This window comes from Schistocerca gregaria, chromosome 1 (assembly GCF_023897955.1).
Source record: "Schistocerca gregaria isolate iqSchGreg1 chromosome 1, iqSchGreg1.2, whole genome shotgun sequence".
In the NCBI taxonomy this organism is placed as follows: domain Eukaryota; kingdom Metazoa; phylum Arthropoda; class Insecta; order Orthoptera; family Acrididae; genus Schistocerca; species Schistocerca gregaria.
The window spans coordinates 972,893,368-972,911,725 of NC_064920.1; the positions used below are offsets into that span (position 1 = coordinate 972,893,368).

Genomic DNA, 18,358 nt, shown 5'->3' on the forward strand with positions numbered 1-18,358 from the left:
AGTATTATATAATACCTTTTCTTGATCTGTTTCTGGCTCGACCAAGAAAACTGCTTTGGGATATGGTTAATTTAAAACTATGTAAGCACCGCTATATCAAGGGAAAAGCTTGTGTGTTTCTTTCTTCAGATTTGAGCTATAGTGTACTTCCTTAATTACTACCAAGTCGTCCACGTCAAAGTTGGGTGCCGTAACTTTTTCATTATATTTACGAATCCGTTTTCTGCTGCTTCTGGTGAATTTTCTTTTACAATATCGTCTAAGTTTTCTCAGTATATGTTATTATCGTCGTGTGGCCATTTAAACAGTTACAACAATGGCTCGCCTATGAATTTACCTTGCAGTATTTCGATGGGAGGTAAAACAGTAGATGAAAGTGGAAGTTCATTAAATATTACTTGGAACTCTGGTATTTACTTTGCCTAAGTTCTATGTTTGTTTGAACAGTGGGTCATACATAACCTACCCAGTTCTTTCATGATACATTTACAATGTTTCGATTCTGAGTTATATTTAGATATGGTTAAGTGACGTATTCCTTCCCATGCTAAGAATTTTTTAAATTTATGGCTTATAAATTGTGGACAATTATCAGTTAAAAGTCTCTTTGGTTTCCCGACATCAGTAAAATAATTACGCATATAGTGGGTTAGTGTAGGTGTTGACATACTTGGTCGGATATAAAGTTACATATTTGGATCATCATTCAACCAGTACATAAATGTATGTTAAATCATGCAATCCTTTCTGTATAATCGGATACACAGTATAACCTATGCCCATATGACCCTCTTTTGCTTTCTGACAGGTCTGGCAAGTTCGTATTACCTGTGTGTGACTTTTCTGCTCAAACCTTTAAAATAATAAAACTTCTTCATAATTATTAGCTATACATTTACGATTTCCAAAATGTCCATATGCGTTGTGTATGAATGCTATTCACTGTAATTTAACACTTTTGGGGAATACATAGTTTCCATCTAGAAGTCTTTTTATGTTGTCGTCAAAATAATAATTAATCTATTATTTTCCACGAAAGCCTCTCTACAAGGGTAAATGTCCCTGTTGACATTGCAGAAATTTCATTCTGAAAGACGCATCATCACTGACTTCTTGCTTCATCCTTCTGGTTAGGCTACATACTTCGTCTTGTGTTATTACCCTCGTGTCAGAAACATACATAGGTGCGCAGTTAACATGTCGTATAGTCTTTGATGAAAATTTGGCCACATCCAGTCCATTTTCTGTCGCTTGATGGAAGTCTTCTGCAATACAGGAAGCTGGACACAGACAACGCTGAAGCTTGTACTGGACAGTCTGGACTTCTCCACAATCACACTTAACATTGTTTTCTGTACTGTAGCCCATCTTGCCATATTAAACCTTGATCTAGCCACTTCTGGTCTCAGCTTATTTAAAGATTTCTAGGTCATCCATTCCTCGTCATGTCCTGGAAGCAGAGTTTCTGAACCTCTTTTCCAACCGGAGGGAAGGGAAGTCTTATCCCTCCAAAGGTGCACCATGACGCAGCAGTGGTAGTAAGTGCCTTTGATTTTCTAATGAAACACTTTCTTGACTTCAGTCGATGCGAATACTGTTCATTCCCATACAGGGGATTAGTTTGTTCTTGTTCCACTTAGTTTCTTTCCTTCTTCGCCGCAAATTATCTTCAATTGGGAGGTGGTGATATTCCTGCAAGGTGGTAAATCCATTCGACAGGAATAGATTTCCAAAACTCTGTTATAATCCTGCAGGTGTCCTTGAGAGCTACGCCTATTTATTTGACGTGCGATGAATTATACCAAATAGGAAAGCGTACTCTGCTGCAGAATAGGCTAAAGCAAACGCACAGGTTCGGACGGTTTCAGGTTGAGTGCTCCACTGAGATTGCCAGTTGTGTCAACATATTATTTCTGGTGGAAAGTTTCAACTTGCAATTCGTGCAGTGTCTCTAGAAAATAAGAGATTTATCCAGGGTCATTTCTAAGTATTTTGGAGTGTAAAAATGTTGTAACTCAACTCCTGACCATATTAAATCAACTTACGAATAGCTCATCTATTTGTCAAATGGAAAGCACACACCTGCGTCTTTGAGGGGTTTGGTTTAAGCTGATTTGTGCTATAGTATCTTGATAGATCTTCAAGTGCATTCGTGAGGGTGTTTTCCACTGATTCAAAGTCTGAGCTCTGAGTGGCAAGAGCAAGGTCACCAGCATACAAATAACTCCTGGTGTTGGCAGCTATATGTAGGTCGTATGTACACATGTGTTTAATTTCAGAAATTCATAGCGAAAGTAACACCGGATCCTTTCGCACACCTCATTTTGTTCATTCCTAATGACGATCTAGATAAAGCATCTGGTACCTGATTATGGCATCCTTTAATGTTCTTAATTTCAATATCAAATTGTTGAAAGAAAGGTACCCACGGCATTAACGTGCAGCGTAATAATCTACTCTTCATTAAGAAAGTGAGTGTCTGATGATCTATATACACTACGAAATAGGATAGCCAAATTAATGTTTCAAACTTTTGTATACTACATACGATGGTAATTAATTCTTTTTCAATGGCTGTGTAACTTAATTCTTGTTTATGCAAATTCCTGTTTGCAAAAGAAATAGTTCAATGTTCAACTTGGTCCCATTCATCCTGAAATAACTCTGCAGTTACTCCGTATTCTGAGGCGTCGGTAGATAGTTTAAAAGGTTCAGTCATCACGGGGTGTTTTAAAATGGAAGCATTAACCAAGGCATCCTTTATACAATGGAAAGCTCTGGATGTATCATCGTTCCACACCCATATCGCTCTTCGCATAACTACAGCTAGAAGGCACGGTTCATGCATTACTTGACCTTGTATGTACTTTCTATAAAATCCGGCTGAACCTAGAAACGAACCTAGCTGTTTCACGTTTCTTGGTTCTCGACACTCCTTGATTACTGGAATTCTTTCAGGGTCAGGTTTAACACCGCCCACTCCTATAAGGTGTCCTAGGAACTTCAGCTCCTCACTACCAAAATGTGACTTAGATTACTAGAGCGGTTCAGGCGCTCAGTCCGGAACCGCGGGACTGCTACGGTCGCAGGTTCGAATCCTGCCTCGGGCATGGATGTGTGTGATGTCCTTAGGTTAGTTAGGTTTAAGTAGTTCTAAGTTCTAGGGGACTGATGACCTAAGATGTTAAGTCCCATAGTGCTCAGAGCCATTTGAACCATTTTTTGATTACTAGAGCTTTCCGACTAACGACTTATATCAAATAATCAAATGACGACTGAACACGTATTTTCACTTTCAACCATCCGTTTCCAGATGATTGTTTCGTAACTGCATTTACAGTTCAGTCCAGTAACATATCGCTAATGCAGTCTTTCTCTATGAGAACAAGAAAAGAGTGCACTCGATCTAACAGTAGTATCACGGCTTTCTTACATTACGTTAGAAACCATCATTTGTTTCTCTCCTAAGAGATTCCGTAATAACTTCATAATCCCGTATATTCTGTGCGCTTCTCCTGGATGCACGGACAGCATACCAGATGCCCTGCAAGCAGTCAGCGTTCTACGCGCACTACGGTCACCTGTTTCCTCGTTCTGCTGCTGTGGCGACAGGAAGTGCCAGACCCATCAAATAAACCAGGCAACTCTCACGTACATACGTCACTGCCAAAAACAGAGAAGACGTGAGCCTCAGTGGAGCTGAAGTCTTCGCGAGGTTTCATTGGGCGCTAGGGCAGGAAAATGCTGCAAGAGGTCTGCGGGTTCTCTGTAGAGTTTCGCAACAAGAGGGCCTCGTCTGCTAACGGCTCCCTGTTTAGCTCACCTCTCAAGCTGTTCGTTGCCGATACAGCACGCACCGAAAGCAAAGGCGTCTGTCCGCGTGTTTTCAAGCTGGCACTACGGTCGGACGTGAAGGCAGCTAAAAGCAGCGTGATGTGGAGAAGACAGAAACGAGAAATCCGGTGTTTGGAATGGGTAACTGCTTTTGCATATTTTATTACCTGCATGAATAGGACGTGACGTACTATTACGGAACTATGGAGCTGTTTAAAGCAGACAACAGCAAGCTGTGATTGCTGTTGTAAGGGCCCCAGTTAGGAATAATACGAGAGAGGACTTACAGTTACGATATTACCCTTACTAGCCATGAAAACCTCGTGAAGAACTCACTGAGAAATGAGAGACAATGTACTTTTGTAAATTTAAAACTGCCTGAAATAAAATGGAATGCAGTCAAATTAGATTAGGAAATTAGACGTTGAAGGTAGTAGACCAATTTCGCTGTTGGAGCAGCAGATTAATTCTCAACGGCGAATTATAGTGGATACAAATGTATCGAAAGCTTTAAGGAAACTAGGAGTGTCTGGTGATTGTATACAATAAAGGGTTAGGAAGACTTTTCTGAAAGTATTTTCCTAGGATGTAGCGCTAATGGAAATGAAAATTGGACGACGAACAAAAGACAAGCTTTTGAATTGTTTAGTTATAAAAAAGAATTCCGAAGTATAGATAGGTACATGGATACCAAAGGAGACGTTAATGAATCGAGTTAGGGACAAAAGGAATTTATGGCACAACTTGCCTGACGGAAGGAATAGGTTGCTAAGACAGGTCGCGAGGCATCAAGAAATAATTGATTTAGTGATGGAGGGAAGTGTGATGGTAAAAAACTATGAAGAGAGACCATGATTCAATACTTTAAGCAACTTCAAATGGATGTAACTTGTAGTAAATATGCAGAGTTGAAGAGGCTTTCACAGGATAGAATCGCACGGAGAGCTCCATCAAACCGGTCTCCTGACAGCAAGTAAAAAAAACCAACAACCGTTGAACCGGAAATAAACGGGAAGTGCAAGGATAGGTATGAGGTGGACGGGGGTGGGGAGACGTCACACAGCCTCTGACACAGTACAAACGTAGAGGACAAGAGGAAGAGTGGGCATAAAGCGAAAGAACGCAACGATACCTTAATAAACTTAAGACTAGGAGTGCTTTTGTCTCAGATAAAATCAGTGTAGACCTCCTTAAATAAGAAGGATGAAATTAAAGCTTCGATCCTCCAATTAATGTTCATGTGTCGGAGGAAAAAAGTTCCAAAAGAACAGAATACTTCGAGAGTTCCATCACTCTTCGAGAACACCTGAGGATAAAATACTAATAATTACACGGCTTACGTATATGGAATTATGCAAATAAAATTACAATGCCTTATTGATAACCGATACCATTATCAGTGAAGGGGAAACATGTTTTATCAGAGACATGCCTTGTACAGAGACAGCATTTCGAATTCATACAAACTCTGTGATTTTTCCTAGACTTTACTAAGACCTCTACTAGAGCAAGTCTTCCAAAACTGTAGAGTATATTAGAAGGGAGAGAATCTGAAATTACTTAATATATGTCGTCAAAACTATGTAGAAGGACATCGATGCTTTAAGTATTGGTACCGTGATCACAGAACGAAGTGATTAGTATTTCCCGTCACTTGTTCATTTCGGTCTGTATTTACATGATGTAATCAAGAGATGGGAGAGCTTGAAGGTAGAGAGCAAATTTGACCTATCAGTCTACTCAACACCCTTCTCTTGGCTGACGAGTGACAGTGCTAGGTATCTGCTACAAACATGTGTTCACATCATCGGTATCTGTTCAAAATGTTCAAATATGTGTGAAATCCTATGGGACTCAACTGCTAAGGTCATCAGTCCCTAAGGTTACACACTACTTAACCTAAATTATCCTAATGACAAATACACACATCCATGCCCGAGCGAGGACTCGAACCTCCGCCGGGACCAGCCGCACAGTCCATGACTGCAGCGCCTAAGACCGCTCTGATCGGTATCTCTCCATGAGCTATAATTGTGGGATATCACAAATTAGAGGACATTTGATCGAAAGGCCAATATCAATTTTTTTTAAACTTGTAGGAACAAGCAAAAATTTATATTTCCTCAGATGCGATGTTGAACAAATTGCAATAAGGATATTAAAAAGAAATTAGGTAGGTTTTGGAGAATGTGTGAAACAAATGAACACTGTAAAATAGACACACAAATGAAACATTGTGAACTTTCGGTTCTGTCGCTGTTTGAACAATCGTAGGATGATGTTTAATTAATTAATATTTATTAATTAAACATTAACCATATGTATTCCCTGAAGTGTGACAGTAATAATTTGAAACATAATGGAAAAATAAAGCGCACATATGGCAGGAATGGAATACAGACACATTTTAATGATTTCTATATATCATGAGTAACTGATAATGTGGCACGGCTAAATATCATTTTTGCTGTCTTTTCCAGAATACCGTAGTTAAGGATACTTTACTTATACAGTATGTGAGAAACCAGAAACGTTGTCACAATGAATTATTGCCCTTTCTGTTCGGTAACGAGCAACTGAATTTGAGACATCTAGCTAGTAGCGTGTAGCATCGTCTTTCTCCTACACGACGGCCGTGAAGCGTCGTGCCATTGACTTTAGGAGGGACGACATCGTGATTCATAAACGCTGAACCAGCGCACCCAGTGCGCAGAGATTGGCTGGAGCGTGTCGGGTGTGTGTCCTCGTTTCTGTGGAGTGTTCTACAAATAATCTGTAAGTGACATGGTGACGTATCGTCTTCCTAAAGATTCAGGTTGCCTATGAAATGCAGTAGGCGAATAAGCAGACCGTAGGTTCATATGTTGTTCCTCACAAGAGATAGTGACAGATGTATCTGTTACGATGACGACGAACGAGTCGTCGCCAGTGTTGACTGGTGGGTGTAATGGTACTTGAATTACGTAACCGTTACAGCACCTCACCTGAACCTCTCGATACCAGTAATATTCTACTGTGTTTTGTTAACTAGTTAACGTATTTATGAGACAACATTCAGATTTGATTTCATTTGTGATACATCGATATGTTTATATTGCAATGATATTATTCTTATGTGTATTCTTTCTTTTGTCGCTATGATCTTTGACGTACTTGTAACCCTGATTTTTGGGCGCGTAAACGATTATTAGTTAGTTGTTGAGTTGTGAGAGAGTCGGACGTTGAAAAGGTCAAGTCTTGGACGTCATGTTGGAAGGATGCATATTGTACGTGGCTTACAAAATGTGACGAAGATGTTTTCAAGTATGTTTTGTATTGAAGTGGTGTTTGTGTGTCACGTGATATTGCAATAAAAGCAATTAAAAGGAAGTGTAACTAAAATTCGGATTGCTGATAAATTTTTTACATCACCATTGTCCAGCAAAAGTGTAATCTTTAAGAATAGTTTGTGAAGCACATAGCAGAATAAAATCTAGGCCTCTTTGCATCCGAGCTTGGAATCATAACCACCTAGATTTTCGACGATTGAGCCATGATAATACGAGACCAGTGTGGGAAACACAAAAAGATGAGTGTCTAGTTTTTTGATTATTACATGAAATGACTATTAACTGTGCTCTAATGACACCTGCCGCATAATATGACTGTTGTTGCCCGAAAATGCAGTATTTATCAGCGTGAGCAACACCACAATCGTTATTAAATTCTGACCTTTGTTGCGGTAGGGTTGTTAGATGGGCAATGCTAAATAGGAACATATAAATCACAGCAGGTTTGTCAGTAACGTCGATAAGGAGCTGGCTGCATGGTCTGGATTTGCAACGACTAAAATAGTTAGAAGTCGTTGGTAAAAAATAATATATATTATACTTAAGTGGTTGTATAGGTTTCTTCTTGGCTGCATACATATAATAATAAACAGTTAGCTATTGAGGGTCCGCAGCTCGTCGTCGTGCGGTAGCGTTCTCGCTTCCCGCGCCTGGGTTCCCGGGTTCGATTCCCGGCGAGGTCAGGGATTTTCCCTTCCTGGGTGTTATGTGATGTCCTTGGGTTAGTTAGGTTTAAGTAGTTCTAAGTTCTGGGAGACTCATGACCATAGATGTTAAGTCCCATAGTACTCAGAGCCATTTTGAGCTATTGAGGCCTCACTTAGGCCATACATTACTAAGCGCCTTGTTAGAGGCTACTTCCTATCAGCTGAAGGGTATATGCTACTTTACTACTTGACGTCCCGAGCAAGAGTGGACGAGAGCTTGCTAGAAATTTGATACAAGCCGCGGAGCGGCGCTAGCGGCGCTGGTCGAGACTCGCGGGTCCAGCGATACTAATACGGATCGCGGTCGATAACTGCAACCCCCAACAAGTGTGGTATCGAACGTCGATACCATAGTCTCAGAGCCATATTTCTTCTCATGTAAACGTCCCCCAGAAGAGACCAGCCCCACCACCCTCTCGAACGGCGCCCCGTTGGCGATGCGTGACGTCACGCGGTTGTCCATGCACTCGCTCACTGATGTCGCTGTACTATAGTGCCTGCAGCGAGTGACCAGCCCAGGTGGACGCAAACACATGCTCTCTATTTATGCAATTAGTTGGCTTGCATGCATTTCACTCACAAAACTGAACACTGTCGTCATACATAGTCGTCCTACAGACCACGGAGGAAGTGTGGAATATTTACCCTTGGCGTTATTTATTTTGAATTGCAACAAACACTGTTTTTTGACATTGGACTGAGAAGGTTCTGTATTGATTTCCGTTCCTCGAGGAAAAGTGAGAGACTGGCTCAAATGGTTCTGAGCACTATGGGACTTAACTGCTGTGGTCATCAGTCCCCTAGAACTTAGAACTACTTAAACCTAACTACCCTGAGGGCATCACACACATCCATGCCCGAGGCGGGATTCGAACCTGCGACCGTAGCGGTAGCGCGGTTCCAGATTGTAGCGCCTAGAACAGCACGGCCACACCGGCCGGCAGTGAGAGACTTCCTTCGTCTCTCCACATGTTTTAAAACCTCGATGACCTCCCACACACTTAATTCCTCCACTCTCAGACTTATGAAACTGAGAAAGAAGGTTTAGCAGTTAGCCCTTTAATTACGTTGCTCTCAAGAAACGCTAATTTAATATAGTCGTTGTACGAGCACTAAGTGTATTTATGCATTGTAACTGCCAGTGTTGCTGTCAAACATTAACTGGCTACACACAGTTGGCAGTTCCTATGCTTGGAGCGCGGTATTTTGGCTCTAGATGACGCACAGACGGCGGGCTCCACGAGAACCTTGAACTGCCAGACAGAATGAACTTTTTTTGTTTTTTGTTAGCTAGATTGCAGATGAGGGAAGGCATTCATGAAGAAATTGTCTTTTCGCTTTTATAAAACTAATGCAGGTACATTCACATTGATTTAAAACAAAAAATGAAGTAAGACTTCAGATATTAGAGGGCGTTAATTGTTTACGAGCAAGTTCCTAATAAAATTAAAGTTAGCACTGCATCACGAAAACCCTTTTATTTGCGAAACATTAAAATAACGTCCGCCCCGGTAGCTGAGTGGTCAGCGTGACGGATTGCCGTACTACGGGCCCGGGTTCGGTTCCCACCTGTTTCGGGGATTTTCTCCGCTCAGGGACTGGGTGTTGTGTTGTTTTCATCATCATTTCATCCCCATCCGGTGCGCATGTCGCCCAATGTGGCGTCGAATGTAAAAAATACCTGCCCCAAGGCTGCCGGACCCATCCGGTCAGGGGCTCAAAATGGTTCAAATGGCTCTGAGCACTATGGGACTTAACATCTGCGGTCATCAGTCCCCTAGAACTTAGAACTACGTAAACCTAACTAACCTAAGGACGTCACACACATCCATGTCCGACGCAGGACTCGAACCTGCGACAATAGCAATCGCGCGGTTCCGGACTGAGCGCCTAGAACCGCTAGACCACCGCGGCCGGCCCGGTCAGGGGCCTCCAGGCCAATGACGTCCAACGCTCATTTCCATTAAAATAATATATTTATCAACATTGTAATGGAGCGTCAAATAGTGTCATTACACTATAGTTGCGTGCCGGAGGTGTGTTCATCCAGATTCACGTTTCCCGTCACTTCCCTAAGTGATTTATGCAGAATCCTGTGATGATTTTTCAGAACAGAGTACGGTCTATATTACTTCCCCATCCATTACAAATCAAAGTTTATGGTTCTCCTACAATGACGTCAGCGTCAACAGGACGCTGAACCTTTTCCTTTGCTTCCAGACTTTCAACATATTCTAGATATTCCTAAAGGTTATGGTGCCGCTACGTAAAATTCTCCTGTTCTCTATGCCTCAATCATGTTCTCATACTGTATTAGTAACTGTGGCGTGCTAGCACGCCTCTGGCAATCCATCTCAGACGGGCTTCCTGCATGGGTGCTACAGAGCGTGTTATCTCTGGGCGAAGCGGAAGTAAAGCAGCTTTGGCTGGTGTACGCTCTCGGTAACGAGTCTGCCTAGAAACGACGAAGGGAATGCAGGATCCTCTTGAGTGCCTTGGGATGGAGGCTGCGTAATCGCCAGCAATGAATATAACGCAATGAATATAACCTGCCTGATTCCCATTTTCTAGCTCCTGCGTGTGGAGTAAGGTACTCGCGCACATGCTATCCCCTGTCATGCTCCACTCGGAGTGGATGTGAAAGTGACAGGGTCACATTAGCATGGTGCTCAACTGATCTGCAAGAGTTAGATAATGTGTGTGAGCTAAGTTGTTTGGTCGGCCATTGTGGTTCGTATGGTACTGTGTTCTTTCTGGTATCCTTGCCGCGCGGGGTAGTCGCGCAGTCTCAGGCGCCTAGCCACGGTTCACGCGGCTCCCTCCGTCGGAGGTTCGAGTCCTCCCTCGGGCACGGGTGTGTATGTTGTTCTTGGCGTAAGTTAGTTTAAGTTAGATTAAATAGTGTGTAAGCCTGCGGACCGATGAGCTCAGCAGTTTGGTTCCATAGGAACTTACCACAAAATGTGGTGTCCTTGATGGCATGTTTATGTCATTCCTTCACATGTGATAGTATTCCATCCATGCGGGAGCCAATGTCCTTGTCAAACTCTGTGAGTGCTTTTGCCTTGAATTCTTTCGTCTCTGGCACAAGTGAGAGGCCAGTTTTGCGATGGTGAGCTTCATTCTTGTTCGCCTCTGTTTTAGAAGTTAGTGTTAAGTTTAGCTTCTCATTTAGTTACCTATGTCTGTAGCCATGAGTTTTAAGTGGTGCAAAGGGATGTAAGGTTTTATTGAGATGTTAAATTCTGCAGATGCGGCGTCTATAAACGATAAAAATAGCTTGCAAAAGTCAGGAAGTACGCATATTGTCCACTAATACTAGGCGAATGCCGCACCTCCATACATTAAATCGTTCTGGATATATTTAGAGTGGTCTGTCTTACCTGCCTCTCCCTCTATATTTTGCTATAATTTTAAAGATCAAAGATTAAAGTTATTTTTTGGTCAGATGTGATCGAATATACTTCGAGATCGAACAGTTGTCGCCAGCCAAGATGAAATCGCTCTTACAATTACGCATAATATTCACATGTTTCTATTAGTAAATAATGAATTGACATTTGTCCAGTAACACCATCAGCACCTTGCCATCCCCACTGTCACGCTCAACGCAGTTTCAACAATAATTAAAAATGCTATGGCGCTGCTGAAAAGAAAAGTATTTTTTGCTCTGTATCTTAATCCTGCCATCCTGTGGCTGCGAACCGGAAACACGCACTGATATACACGCTTTAAAATATCCACTCTCTGATTGATTAATTAAACCCCACAACTCTTAGAGAAACAGATTAGCTTAATAACAAGTTATTGTCAATTTAAGTAAACTTCAGAAGGCTGATTACTTAGGTTTTATAACGGAAGTCTCCACCACGTTGCAGAAACTGTACATTGGGATGCTTATTTCACTTCCAGATAGTCCTGACAACTCTGCATATGGGGTTATGGGGGTTTAAATGAAAGTCAACTCCAGAAAATCTTCCTTTTGAGAGTCGTATATTTTCTCAAACATAATTACACAGGCATTCATCACAGAACAACAACACAACTGAACTTTATTTGGTTTAACATGCAGAATTGCTTATACATTTTCTTGACAATACATGCTCTTTTGGTCTCATTGTTTATAATGTAGATGTATCGAATTACAATTAGAAAGTGTCATTACAAAATACATACCATACGATCATTTTATTTTACTACTAAATATTCTGCCAATACAATTTTGCAGTAACCAATTGTTTTACAATGAACACAGTTAAAGTATTGATTTTTATGTTTTGAGACGAAAAAAAGTGATGAAATGCGGTTAACAATACATGACACTAAATTACATATTTCTTTTGTGCTAGCATAAATTGGAGACCTTCACAGACTGTGAAAAAGTATTAGAAGCTTCACGTTTTATACAAAAACTGTGTAAGAATCTCAGAAAGGTCATTTGTTTATATTAGATATGTCTATAAGGTGTAATTACAAAATTAACTACATGTCTTCTGAGTCTGGCATAATTCCCTAAGACGGTACGTGAGTTTAATTGCATCTGATGTGAAATATTTCAAATTGTTAACTTTTCATTATATGAAATAATAAAAAAAGTGTGTGAAATCTTATGGGACTTAACTGCTAAGGTCATCAGTCCCTAAGCTTACACACTACTTAACCTAAATTATCCTAAGGACAAACACGCACACCCATGCCCGAGGGGGGACTCTAACCTCCGCCGGGACCAGCCGCACAGTTCATGACAGCAGCGCCTCAGACCGTTCGGCTAATCCCGCGCGGCTGAAATAATCAGTTATTGGTGATTAAATTGTTCACTAGTTATGAAATTTGATGCTAACATTATTATGACATTTTCACTTATAGTTTTCAAAAGATAAATAATTCGTTTTCCTATAACCATTATCAAAGTACTGATTCTGCAAGTATTACTGGTAATTACAGACACTGATTAATTCCTTTACCTTGTAGGCTGGTAAGCTAATTCGTTATACTACATCGTGTACATAATGTATGCATTAACATCTGATCATAAATTATGAAGCAAAAAATGTTTCATTACATACTGTGTTCCATGTAATGTGGTTCGAGTGGTATTTCAGAAAGCGACCTTGGGTGGTATTAAACAGTCCATAGTGTCCCTCACTATGTCCTATTACAACGCCTACTGTATTGGTTTAGCTTTAGATAGAAATATTCACACCCGACTGTCTTCCGGTATTGGCTTTCTCTCCTTCAAAGAGTGTCAGCATTATGTGAGGCAGCTTTTGACACAGCATCCTAACGATACACTGCCTGTGCAGGCGGAGACGTCCCTCAACAACTGCTTGCCAAGCAATGGACACCAGATTCGCGTTGTCCGCGAACCAGTGGCCGTGGCGGAGCGGCTCCAGTCGGAGCGGCTGCAGAGGTCCGCCGCACCAACGCCTCCTGCTGGTGACGTCACAGCGTCCGTGGCGGCCGGGGAGCCACCCGCTTGGGAGCTGCCTCCGGTGGACCCCATCATCTGCCAGCGTCTCGAGAAGCTGCGGACCCAGGACCCACTGGACGTCGTCAACGACATCAGGTACGCGGCGTCACCTCGGCTCTGCCACACTTGGCGACTCGTCTAGTCATACACACACTGCAGTCGAACAACTTATGAATATGACTTGCGCGGGACATTTCCAAACGTCGTCGTTGTTGGTAAGCGTGATTCGCGTGGCAGTAATGAATAGAGTTTGAAGGAAATGCCCCACGAAACCAAATGTTGACTGGTAGCTGAAGTCATTTCATTAGGCACAGTGATCACAAAAAAAGAGTTTAGTGCCCTCATTGAATAGTTCCAGTCGCAGCATTTCTCAGCAGATCACACTTGAGTTTATGAAGTTCATAGACCAACACTGACGATCATCTATTTTTCCATTAGTGAGATTAAACATGGCTGAAGAGACTCTCAGTATGAAACGACCTCCCAGTGGGGATCACTCTGACGATGTTGTTGAAAAAAAGTGATATATACATTGGGCGATTCGAAAGTCATGTCCCATAAGAGAAATTCGGTATTAGTGGAGATAGCGAAAGCTACAATGATCTACCAACACTACATTGCCGAAAAGATTACTCGCGTGCACTGGGTATTACCACATATCCCGTTGTCTATGAGGCAAGTGACTAACGAAATTCTGTAGAACGGTATTAGGGGCGCACAAGTTACCATAGCTGTGTACTATGATGCTGCTCTGCAGAGTATTGATTCGTACAGCGCCGACCGGGGTGGCGGAGCGGTTGTAGGTGCTACAGTCTGGAATCGCGTGACCGCTACGGCCGCAGGTTCGAATCCTGCCTCGGGCATGGATGTGTGTGATGTCCTTAGGTTAGTTAGGTTTAAGTAGTTCTAAGTTCTAGGGCACTGATCACATCAGATGTTAAGTCCCATTATCCTGAGAGTCATTTGAACTATTTGATTCGTACAGCAACGTACACACATCGGGAGATGGCGGAAATGGTTGTCATAAACGCGGCAGGTATGAGTCAATGGGAAACAGCAGCAGAATACCACAGGTGACAACCAAACCAATGTAGGCCTAGTCCCAAAATGATTGGCCGCTTGTGGAAGAGTTCAAGTCTACAGGCAGTGTTCACGACAAAAGATGTTCCGGACCACCATGCACAGCAACGGAGCCACAAAATCAGCAGTCGTGTTGGCTAATAGTGATTCCGATACGGTCAACAAGGTAGGTGGCACAGACATGCGGCACCAGCCAATGTCCAGGATAATGTCCTCTAATCATTCCCATCCTTGCTGAATCAACTTTGTACAAGAACTCCATGGTGATTATACTGACAGGCAGGTACAATTCTGCGAATGGTTTGAATAAAAACGTATGTGTCAGCGGAACCTTGAAGCTGACTTTTCTTCAGCGATGAAGCTAGTTTCCATTTGCAGGGGAGGATGAAAGGATCTATTGGGTAAACGACACTCAGACTAACCCACGGTTAAACGTGTGGTGCGGCATACATGATGATGATCTTATTGATTGGTCCCATATTCATTAATGACAAGCTCACTGCAGCACGCTACAGACATCATCTCGAGGAAACATTACCGACCTATTTGGACAACCTGCCTATCGAACGGAGATGTAAGGTTTTTTCCACAGCAGGATGGAACAGCTCCACACTTCAGACGAAACGCCACCGAATTCTGGATGTCTGACCGTCAGACTTGTTGCCAGTGGGCTTTTTCCTTTGGGGAAGGGGGACACTTCAGATCTACGATGTACACGAACAAACCAAGAACATTAATTGACGTTCAAGAGAATATCACCAGAACCAACAGAGATATACCAACAGTCAGTGTCCGTCCCCGTGTTCAGATGACTTGCCTACAGGGTGACATTCAGTTTGCGTTAGGGGGAGCGCGAACAACTGACTGTGGATGTCGGTTGCACTATACTATTAAGTTTCAAGTTATCATTGACCGATGATATAACATTTTGTTTGTATGATTAAAGTGCATCTGTAGCACGCGTGTTTTCTTTGAATTGTCGCTATCTCCACTAATTACGACTTTGTCCTAAGGGCCAAGTCTGCATTGGTAACGTTAATTTTGTACTATAGGACATGAGTTTTGAATTACCCTGTATATATCGCAAAGCAAGACTACAGAGTGAAAGTCGGCTAGAATTGTGAGAAAGTGGGACTCCCTCCTGAACGAAAATAGTATTAGGCACTAAAACTTAAGAATGAAGAGTGTGTGTGGTCTGTCGCCACTACAGTTGTTGAGTGTTTACCTAAAGCTTATCTGGAAGAGTGTTACTACACTGTGTTTGACAATGTTTAATGGCAAGCACTGGACGGTTGGTCCGGGTAGTGGACGCAGCCTGGATCCATCAGTTCACACCAGAATGTTAACAGGAAAGGAAGTCGACGAAGACCGACGAGAATGTACCGAACAGGGGAAAGGCAGTTTTGGCACCCAATACCGTGAAGTTCTTTTTTTTGGCATTGAGAAAAGGCAAATCCATAACTGGGGTAATAATACTACATTATTTTAAATGCGATTTGAATCAAAAGTGATCACGATTGCTACACAAAAAGGTGCTCTTGACCGTGACTACGCTCCGTCCAACATGCAGAAGTCACAAAGGCAAATGTGCATTCTCTGTGCTCAGAAATGATTCCGCCTGGACAATATTCTACAAATTTACAAAAGTGCATGTGATGTGCTTCAAATTGAATCCTCATCCATCCTATTTTCAAAATTTAGATCTAACTGACTTTATCAGATTCACCAATCTCAAGATTTAGTTTAGTGGGAAAAACTTGCATAAAAAGTGGTCTTTATTCTCAGTCAGTATTTTATGGAGTTTGACGCAAATTATGTTCCTCGTGATACAATTAAAAGAATGAAAACTCCGTGGATCAAACGTATAGACATGCATGGAGGCTATGGTTTCGAAAAGGACCAATGAAAATTACTTGGAACCCATTTTCTACTCTTCTACTAAGCTACTGTGGTGTAGTAGTAGATATCCTGCATCGAGTCGTGTTAAAATAAACCCGGAAGAATGAATTCTCAATCTGACTGGCCGTATGAGATTTTGTCAGCAATATGGCATCACACTCATTGCTTGTTAGAAGGAGCAGATATTGCAGCAGAATATAATAAAACAGCAAAGGGTTTTTTGGTTTTGTGTGTGCTGATATATGGGTACGAACAATAATAAATACAAAAGCATAATTAAGACAAAAGAGAGTGCAATAGAGTTCCAATACATGGATTAAATCACAAATAGTACTGAAAATTGTGACAAATTAGTGCAAAAATCAATGGTTTGAATGGAACAGTGTATACGTGGTAAATAAATACGCATCCATATATTTTGAAGAGCCGAAGAAACTGGCACACCTGCCTAATATCGTGTAGGGCCCCAGCGAGAACGCAGAAGTGCCGCAACACGACGTGACATAGACTCGACTAATGTCTGAAGTAGTGCTGGAGGGAACTGACACCATGAATCCTACAGGGCCCTCCATAAATCCGTAAGAGTACAGCGGGGTGGAGATCTCTTCAGAACAACATGTTGCTAGGCATCCCGGATATGCTCAATAATGTTCATGTCTGGGGTGTCTGGTGGCACACAGAAGTGTTTAAATTCAGAAAAGTGTTCCTGGAGCCACTCTGTAGCAATTCTGGACGTGTGGGGTGTAGCATTGTCCTGCTGGAATTGCCCTAAAGTCCGTTGGAATGCACAATGGACATGAATGGATGCAGGTGATCAGACAGGATGTTTATGTACGTGTCACGTCTCTGAGTCGTATCTAGACGTATCAGGGGTTCCATATCACTCCAACCGCAAACGTCTCACGCCATTACAGAGCCTCCACCATCTTCAACAGTCCTCTGCTGACAAGCAGGATCCATGGATTCATGAGGTTGTCTTCATACCCATACATGCCTTGCAGCTCGGTACAATTTGAAACGAGACTCGTTCGACCAGACAATATGTTTCCAGTCAACACAGCCCAATGTCGTTGTTGACGGGCCGAGGCGAGGAGTAAAGCTTTGTGTCGTAGTCATCAAGGGGTCACGAGTGGGGCTTCAGCTCCGAAAGCGCATATCGATGATGTTTCGGTGAATGGTTCCACGTTCACACTTGTCGATGGCCCAGCATTGAAAATTGCAGCAATTTGCGGAAGGGTTACAATTCTGTCACGTCGAACGATTCTCTTCAGAAGTCGTTGGTTCAGTTCTTACAGGATCTTCTTTTCGGCCGCATCGAAATCGGAGATTTGATGTTTTGCCGGATTACTGATATTTAACGTACACTCGTGAAATGGTCGTGCGGGAAAATCCCAACTTCATCGCTACCTCGTAGAAGCTAATTCCCATTACTCGTGCGCCGACCATAACACTGCGTTCACACTCACTTAAGCCTTGGTAACCTGCCACTGTATGAGCAGTAACCGATCTAACAATTTCGCCAGACACTTGTCTTATGTAGGCGTTACCCACAGCAGCGCCGTATTCTGCCTGTTACCATATCTCTGTATATGAATACGCATGCCTATACTAGTTTCTTTGGCGCTTCAGTGTAGTTTTGATAATTGAGAGAGAGCAGTTATTGCAAAAAAAAAAAAAAAAAAAAATGGTTCAAATGGCTCTGAGCACTATGGGACTTAACTTCTGAGGTCATCAGTCCCCTAGAACTTAGAACTACTTAAACCTAACTACCCTAAGGACATTACACACATCCATGCCCGAGGCAGGATTCGAACCTGCGACCGTAGCGGTCGCGCGGTTCCAGACTCTAGCGCCTAGAACCGCTCGGCCACCCCGGCCGGCTCAGTTATTGCAGTCGCAACTGAGTTATTAGGTTGGTGCATAAGTTCTTAGCCTTTTTGTTTTGCATGTTGGTATTCTGATCGCTATGGGTTTATTTAACGATTGTCATTTTTTATTTGTAGTTCACTGTTGCTATTTGAGTTTAAATATTGTCATTT

At 42.2% G+C, this 18,358-nt stretch overlaps 1 protein-coding gene across 2 annotated transcripts in view; it reads left to right on the forward strand.

Moving 5' to 3' along the window:
* The window catches only part of LOC126276893 (protein unc-13 homolog 4B-like), a 145,902-nt gene that overhangs the window by 67,247 nt on the left and 60,297 nt on the right, over positions 1-18,358 (forward strand). For both annotated transcript variants that reach the window (XM_049977313.1, XM_049977314.1), the window contains exon 3: positions 13,174-13,436. In XM_049977313.1, the coding sequence (XP_049833270.1) occupies positions 13,174-13,436 (263 nt within the window). The remainder of the gene's footprint in view (positions 1-13,173; positions 13,437-18,358) is intronic.